Raw genomic sequence first — 8,283 nt, forward strand, 5'->3', positions numbered from 1 at the left:
GTCTGCTTCCAGTGAGGGCAGCTGCCCTTTGCTGCCTGCCCACTGCTCTCATCACAAGGGCTTCGCGGTACGTTGGCTCTGCAGAGGGCTGGGAGGATGAGGAGGGCCCTGCGAGGAAGGCAGCTCTCCCCAGAGGAAAGGGCAGCTCTGCTCAGCCAGAGCCAGGCTCGAGCACGCTCTGCTTGTCAGCAGAGGAGGTTATTTATAAGCTCCCTCGGCTCACCGAGAGCTGCAGCAAAGCATCCAATTTAGAGAGCAGCACAGCCTGGCTCCTGGCCCTTCCACCACCCAGTGGCAGCACAGTGGCATCAATAAGAACCAGAAGGAACCAACAAGTCCTGGTGCCTGGGTGCCTCAGCTCCGTGCCGCAGGCGGCTATAAATAATTGCAGGCTGCAGAGCCTCGTGCTGCACAGAACAGAGAATGAGTCACACCTTGAAGCCTGCTCTGCTCTTTCGATGCCTTTCAGTCGACAGAACACAAAGGCACACAGACCCCACCACCTATCACCTGCTGTATGCCATCCGAGGGCCTGGGACAAAAGGAAGAAGGCAGCCTCTGTTCTCCAAAACAGAAAAGGAGACCTCCCGGCCTGCCCCTCTTTCTGCTTTGTGCGTGTGCACACAGATGCTCTGGTCTCACTCAGCGGCGACGGTGCTAAACGAGTTACCGGAGCAACTCCTTCCAGAGCCGTCATCACTTCTGTCATTTATTTCCCGGGCTCCAAATTAGCAAGCTGCCCTTCAGCAGTTTGTGCATGGAGGAGGGCTGCTTCCCCTCTGCACCCTGCCGGCAGCGTTTTGCTCAGCAGCAGCCACACGGCCCCAGCTGTGGGCTGTGCCAAAGCACAGCTGAGCGTGGCTGAGTGCCCTGCAGAGCAGTGACAGTCACAGCACACTCAGTGGGCACAGGATGGCCCCGTATGTGGGAAAGCCCCAAGGCTGAGATGTAGCTAAGAGGAGCTGCTTGCTCTTTGGGAAGGCTGGGCTTCACACTTTTTGCTTTAAAGAACCTTGCAAGGCTGAGGACACTGCTGGGTTCTGCACCAACTCTTGGCAGCAGCTCTCCCATAGAATCACTTGGGTTGGAAAGGACCTTAAAGCCTCCCCAGCTACAACCCCTGTTGTATGCTGGCTGCCCAGAGCCCATGCATGGCCAAGGGCATCTTCAGGGATGGGCACCACAGCACTTTGTGCAGCCTGTGCCAGAGCCTCACTGCCCTCTGAGTAAAGAATGTCATCATAATGCCAAACCTACATCTCCTCTCTTTTAGTTTCACACTATCCCACTTGTCCTGGCAACATCAGACCCTGTAAAAAGTTGGTCTCCTAGAAGGGAGCAGGAGCTTGTAAGCTCCCTTCAAGCAGGGCAGCAGCTCTGACAAACCATCCATTGTAACGCCAACTGCTGCTGCATTACACCTAAGGCTGCTGAGAGAAGGGACTATAAAGAGATTGAAAAGCATCTAGAAAACACCTGGGGAGATTTAGAAGGAATATAAGAAACAAAATTGTTTACAGTATGGGCGGTGAGGCACTGCACAGGGTGCCCAGAGAGGTGGTGGTGCCCCATCCCTGCACACAGCCACGGTCAGGGGACAAGGCGATAGGCACTGATGGATGGGTGTCCCTGTGCACTGCAGGCAGTGGGAGCAGATGGCCTCTAAGGGTCTCTTCCAACTCAAGCAGTCCTGATTCTATAAAAGCACCGTTGTGCAAGCCAACTGCCAGGTGGGAAGGCAGCAGGGGTCCTGCTCTTCTTCCATAGAGGTCACTGCTTTTTCCCCAAAGCAGCAGCCGCTGGCAGCAGGCAGAGGCAGGTGGAGGCACCAGGCACTTTGCCAAAGCACACTCAAGCTCTGGGTGAGTGGGTAAACACTTGACAAGGACACACACACACACAGCACATGCCTGACGAATGCTGTCTGTCTGCCCACAGCCCCTCACCTGGCTCCATCCCACCCGCACCACAAAGCTGAGCAATGTCCTCACCCAAGCAGCACCGAGGAGCCAGCTCCAGACCCAGGACTCCCCACACACCATCAAAATCATCCATCTGACAGCATGCAGCACTCCCTTGTTATCAAGGCTGACGCTAATTGGGTTCTGCACAGCTCTGACATTCACCCACCCCATCCAGCACTGACCGCCTCCAAGGGGCAGATGGGCGTACAGCGTGCATGCTAACCAGAGCTGCACAGAAGGCTCAGAACAGCAGGAACAACCTCATTTTGACTGCAGTGCCTCCCCCAGGCACTCACCACAGAAGGAGATGATGTGGCTGCTATCCTCGTGCACAAACTTCCTCGTCACCGCCTCCTCCATGATCTGCTTCACCTGTTGAGCAAACGGACATTTAGAGGGGTTGTGGAGCTTCACCCCCAGATCAGAGCAGGACCTGGGGCACAAAATGGCCTGTGTGGGACACAGGGACCCCAGCAGTGCCAGGGTCAGCTATCAGCCAGCACCAGCTGTGACCAGGAACTCCTCTGCATGGCAATGCAATCGCGCTGCCCTCCAGGCGTTGCTCACGACATATCCCAGGCACTCATTTCAGCTGACTTAATCAGAAGGAAGCTGTCACGTATGTCGTACATCAGGAACACAATTAGGGAAAGAAAAATAAATTGTAACCCACGTGGGTGCCCCATCCTTAGAGGTGCCCAAAGCCATGGATGGAGCCCTGCTCTGGTGGGGGGCACCCAGCCCATGGCAGGGGCTTGGAACTGGGTCATCTTGAAGGTCTACTCCCAAGCACTCTGCTTTGCACTCCTTGGTTTCAGAAAATGTGGGGTAAATGTAGGGTAAAGGGCTCACAGGGCAGAGGTGGGAGTGTGAGCAGCTCGGAGTACTGAGATGTTCTCTCTAAAGGCAAAAGAAAGAGAAAAAAGGGCAGGTCAAGAGCTGGGCCAAGCAAACCTTGCAGCTGAAAAGCTTCTAATGGCCTCGTTGGGGGAATTAAAGCTCCTTAGGAGGATAAAATCAAGGCCAGTTATGCACGGCTGGCAGGCCAATAAAGTAAGTTCTTTTATGAAAATGGCTTAAGAAAAAAGTCTCACTGTGACCAAAAGCTGCAACCAACCCTCTTGGTCACCACCTGCTGGGGGCATGGGCAGGCCAGAGATACCCCAAAGCCCCCAAATAGAGCAGGGAAATACTCTAGGTCTGAAATTTCTTCTGTGGTATTGTAATGGGGAACTATCAGGGGAACCATCTCTGAGTGAATCATCCAAAAGCACAAACGAAGGATCCGTATTTTAAACCCCAGAAAAGCACAACCTGGGAGAAACACTTGGGAATCAATGCACACAGTACATAACCAAATCCCAAACTTCAAACAAGCCACCAGGTTCAGGTTGAAGCTGCATATCCAAGTATTTGGCAGCTGCCATCCCACCGCTGGGCTGCACCGCTCACCCCATCAGTGCTTGCAGGGCAGGGGCCATCAGCTCAGCACTGCTGTGTGGCACAAGGGGTCCTCAGCCTGGATGGGCACCCAGCTCAGCGCAGCAACCCACAAACAAGTCCTGCCAGGAGATGCAGCACAGTGGAAAATTACCCACTGCAGGGAAAAGACGAAGAACCCACAACGCTGTATTGACTGAGGTTACTGCACTGAGCCACATAAATCAGAGGTATTTAAAGGAAGAGAAGTGGGAAGGGCACTGCAACAAGGACACTTGGCCAATGCAAAGGGCTACATGTGAGTGGCTGCATGAGGAATAAACCCTGGGAGTGAGAGCCTCAGAGCACAGAGCGTTCAAACAAAACAATCCCCTCTGCCCACACAGGGATGTGTGGGGCAGCTGTGGGTAAAGCCCAGAACGCTGTGGATGCTCCATGGGAGCAGAATGCTGCTCCCAGCTGTGAGCACAGGGCAGGCGGTGCTCCACCAATCTAAACTCTGTTTGCTTTCTGCATGTTTGCTTTGCCAAACTCTCACGAGCTGCCACCTTCTCGTTCTCTGCTCTGATGACGTGCTTGGAAGTTAATCCTAGCACTGAAAAAGCCCATCTCCCCATCAGCCTTGGTGCAACACATCCACACGGGGGACCTCGGTGTGACCTCACCATTCCTTTAACTGCTTCACTCAATCAAGGTCCCATTCCAAGAACAAGCTCTGCTTAAGCTCTGCAGCAGTTCCCCATACCTCATGCAGGGTTGGTCCCTGCAGCACGGCCTCTTCTCAGGTATTACACAGTGCTAAGGGATCACTTACTGAAACAGACACAATATTAAAGCAGGGGAGCGTTCCCAGCGGTTTGTATTTGCAGACAGCGCTTTGCAGCAGACTTTCTTCATCAAGTTTAAGTCACAAATCCATACATGCCACGCTAATTTAAGATCTCAGAAGCTCACGCTATAGCTGGAGCTATTCCTGTGGTGTTTGTCAAATGCAAACCTCCATGCCATCTGTTGGCACTGCTGTCACGCGCTCAGCCAACACCGCAACGCTTTGGGAGGAACTTCAGCTGTGTCTCTGTTCTCAGTGCCTGATCCTGAAGGTTTGCCCTGGTGCCCAGCTCTGCACAAAGCATGCATGCCCTGAGCTGCTACGGGACACGGCCACGTGCTCAAGGTGTATGGTGGCATGAGAATGGAGATCTGGCAGCTGGAAGAGGAAGGAGCACCGACCTCATCTCCCTGAGCACTGGAGAAGAGAAGGAATCGAGGAGCAGAGCTGCCTTGTGCCGGGCAGGAAATCCAACCGGAGCAGCTGGAGGATGAGACACCAGTGCCTTTATCTTCAAAAGGAGAGAAAATGGCCCCCAGCAGTCAGTAATACTCTTTTCAGAAGAGATCAATGCAGGCAATTGAGAAATGAGGCATTAAAGCCTCCTGTTTACTTCTGATACAGGGATGTTTCAAACAGGCTGACCGTGCTGCTGGAGAGCCCGTCTTTTATTACAGACTCACAGCTTATCATCTGCATCTTCCTTCTGCCTAAGCCACACAAAGCCTCGCTTCTTCAATTTGGCCTCGAGGACACTGGCAGCGACTGCCATCCATTCTTCAAACCTTAATAACCTGGAATTAATTCACAACTTTCTGTTGTGCACCTGAATGAAGGGGCTGGCACAGACCCCGTGGCCATTTGGGAGCACAGCCCTGCGTGCACATCTCAAAGGAGGAACCCACCCTGCAGGAGCACCGCTCTCAGGGGCTGCTGTGCTTGGCCACAAAGCAGACAGCACTCCTGCACAGCAGGAGCTGACCTGAGGGTGGAAGGAGGCACTGCCTGATGTAGTTATGTCTGCAGCAGAACCAGAGAGCAGCTACAGCAGCGCCCACCCCAGCTACATACCAGTACATCCCATATAGGTGGAAGGCTATGGGACAAGAGCTGGCAAGCAGGCTGAGAGTCAATTGACAACTGGAGCTGGTCTCAATAACCACACGCATCCCTTCCAGCTCAGTTGCAATAAACACATTTTCAGTCAAAAATTCAATCTGGGATATTTGGGGGTTGGAGTCCATCTGATAAAGGTTCTAAGAGAAAACCAGAGAAGATTTATGTTACTTTTCCTGCATAACAGTAAACAGAATTCCTCTGAAAACCGTCCTGCCACTTCTCCCCTACAGCCTGCTGACAGACAGTCAATTTTGCAGCTTTCAAGATCAGTTTGATTTATTATAACCATATGGGCACACACACACACACGAAATTGATAGTGACAGCCCAACTCACTGCAATCCACAAACCTACTGCAGAGCAGGACTTCTTCAAAATAAAAATGCATTAACCATGGCAACAACCAAATGCTGGAGTCCATTTGCTCACTGTAATGCTATGGACAATTCCCTCTATTGTTTACCTATCTCCTCTCATCAGGCATTGCCAGCACAATGTTATTCCTTCTGCTGTTGCCCCAGGGCTACAGATGTGGCGTGGCTTCCCCAGTGTGCTCTGTGGCTGTTCCCAGTCCCAGTGGAGCTCACTGGCACATGGGAACACCATCAGATTCCAAAACGCCACAGCAGAGGGCACGCAAAGCAGGCTTGGTGTGATGGGATGGGAATATGGAGTTGTGTGAAGGGTGAGAATGCAAGGGGTGGGAAAAGAAAAGGAGGGTTTCTGCAGTTGGCACTTCCTAGCACTGCTCCAAAAGCTGCACAGGCTCCCAACTCAGCCTGAAGTCAGTCTAAAAAAGGGCAAGAAAACGAAAATAAAACAGCAAAAGCGTGTGTAAAATGGGCTTAACGAGCAGAGAATGGGCAACAGAACGCCCCACCACTCCAAGCTGCAGTTCCATACATAACCTACAGAACCACATTTCCTGGTTTTGGGTTGTTGTTTTTTTTTTTCTTTAAATCCTAACAGAGCAAAGAATGCAGAGCACGGGTCTGACATGGAACCCCTGCACCTGTGTGCCTGCATGCAAACAGCCCTGCCTGCAGGGCCAAGGGCAGCAGCACAGCGCTGGGAGAAAATCTGGGGCAAGCACAGCTGTGTGGCAAAGCAGCAGCTGAGCCCAGAGCAGTGAGACTGCCCAGGAGGAGAGGCTGTGGGCACTCCATCCCTGGAGTATTAAAGGCAGCCTGAGTTTTGGTGAGGAGCACCCAGCCCATGGCAATGGGAACTGCTTGACCTTTCAGGTCCCCTCCAACTTAAGCCATTCTATGATTTTATGAAAACTGTTCTGCATCAGCACTGCCCTCCCTACAGGGCAGCTATGAGGCACCTGCTGATGTAGTTGTCACACAGTGACACATGGACTGGTGGCATTTCAGCAGGGCAGAACGGCTCTTCCCATGCCCTACCTCACTCCTTCACCTCCACCTGAATTCACCAACCACCCGTGCAGCACAGCTGATCCATTAAGAGCCAGCAGACAGCTCTCCTGTGCTACCAGAAGGGCACATTACAGCCCTCAGCACTCCTCCTTTAGGCACTTTCCTCAAACATAGGGACCCTGGAGAGACAGAGAGAGCGTGTGCACAGAGAGAACCCCAGCACCGGCTGCCAGCATGGAAGATGCTCCTGGAGATCAGTAGTGCCCACTGAGGCCCAGCAGGCTGCAGAAAGAAGCTCCGTCCTCCTCCTCCTCCAGCCGTGCACCCAGCAGCCCCATCCCCACCTGCAGCCTCGGGAGGAGCCGCAGACAGACAGCAATAACGAGATGTCGGCTTCATCCACGATGCTAAAGAAATGTCACAGCCTTTCGCTGGTTTAATATCTGTCGTCAAGGCAACGAGTAGCATTGCTCGCCACCACGCCCGGCGCGGGATTAAAGGTGGGGAAGGGGTCTGGATGAACAAACGCAGCGCTGTCAGCATCCCCGCTCGCTCCCAGGAGAAGCACCGCTTCCTCGAACCCACCGTGGATACACGCAGATGCTCACGAACAGAACACCGCACGCACCCAGCGCCCGGCAGAGCCGGCCTGCAGGCTCAGCCCGCGGCCAGGGATGCTCTCGGTTCTCCGCGGCACACCGGGTCTCCACAACGTGTCCCACGCGGGGAACGGCCGCCCCCCAGCCCCACCGCCCGGCGCGGCGCACGGCCGGACCGCCGAGTTCCCGTTGCCCGAGGGCGGCACCGCCCGGCGCTGCGCCCGCACCCACGAGCGGAACGACCGGTCGGGGCACGGCAGCGGGACGGCATCCCCGCACCCACCTCCTTCTTGACGGTGCGCAGCAACCGCTGCCGGGTCTCCGCTTCTGTGGGGAGAAGGGGAGAACCCCGTTAGCGCGGCCCGGCCCGCAGCCCCCCGACCCGCCACCGCCCCCAATCCCATCCCAGCCCTTCCCTACCCGCCGGGGCCGCCGCCATAGCCGCGCTCCGCAGCGCCCGCAGAGTGGCGGAGGGCCGGGCCGGGCCGATCGGGTCCGCACCGCCCACCGCGCCCGCCGGGGTGGAGCCGAGGCCGGGAGCGCCGCCAATCCCAGCGCACCGCCCGGGGACGGCCGTCGGTGGAGCGGGGCTCCGTGCGAGCCCGGCCCGGCCGTGCGGTGCGGTGACGGCCGGCAGAGCCGTGCCCTCCGCAGGGCTCATCCCTTCCGTGGGGACGGCGGTGCTGTTTGTCCCCTGAGCAGCGTGGCCCTGTTCCTGCGGCTCCCCGAGGATCACCATCCCCACCATCCACATCATCTCCCGCATTTGGGGAATCCTCCCACCAAGCAGCCCCAAGCCCGGTGTGCGCCAGGGCAGCGACCCACGGGGCTGGGTGACACGGAGACGGGGCCGTGCCTCGTGTTCTGGGCCATGTGGCAAAGCCCTCTCCCCGCACAGCCCCGCACAGCCCCGCACAGCCCCGCACAGCCCCGCACAGCCCCGCACAGCC

General features: G+C 55.7%; 1 protein-coding gene across 4 annotated transcripts in view; it reads right to left on the reverse strand.

Annotated features, from left to right (window-relative positions):
• The window catches only part of SGSM1 (small G protein signaling modulator 1), a 29,104-nt gene extending 21,319 nt beyond the window's left edge, over positions 1 to 7,785 (reverse strand). For all 4 annotated transcript variants that reach the window (XM_042828874.1, XM_042828875.1, XM_042828872.1 and 1 more), the window contains exons 1-3: positions 7,754 to 7,785; positions 7,617 to 7,660; positions 2,261 to 2,336 (exon numbers count right to left, since the gene is read on the reverse strand). In XM_042828874.1, the coding sequence (XP_042684808.1) occupies positions 2,261 to 2,336; positions 7,617 to 7,660; positions 7,754 to 7,772 (139 nt within the window). In that variant the 5' untranslated portion in view covers positions 7,773 to 7,785. The remainder of the gene's footprint in view (positions 1 to 2,260; positions 2,337 to 7,616; positions 7,661 to 7,753) is intronic.
• Between the last annotated feature and the right edge of the window lie 498 nt (positions 7,786 to 8,283).

The sequence above is a fragment of the Centrocercus urophasianus genome, unplaced genomic scaffold, assembly GCF_019232065.1.
Source record: "Centrocercus urophasianus isolate 14NV4802_14NV808 unplaced genomic scaffold, USGS_Curo_1.0 seq_30, whole genome shotgun sequence".
Taxonomy (NCBI): Eukaryota; Metazoa; Chordata; class Aves; order Galliformes; family Phasianidae; genus Centrocercus; species Centrocercus urophasianus.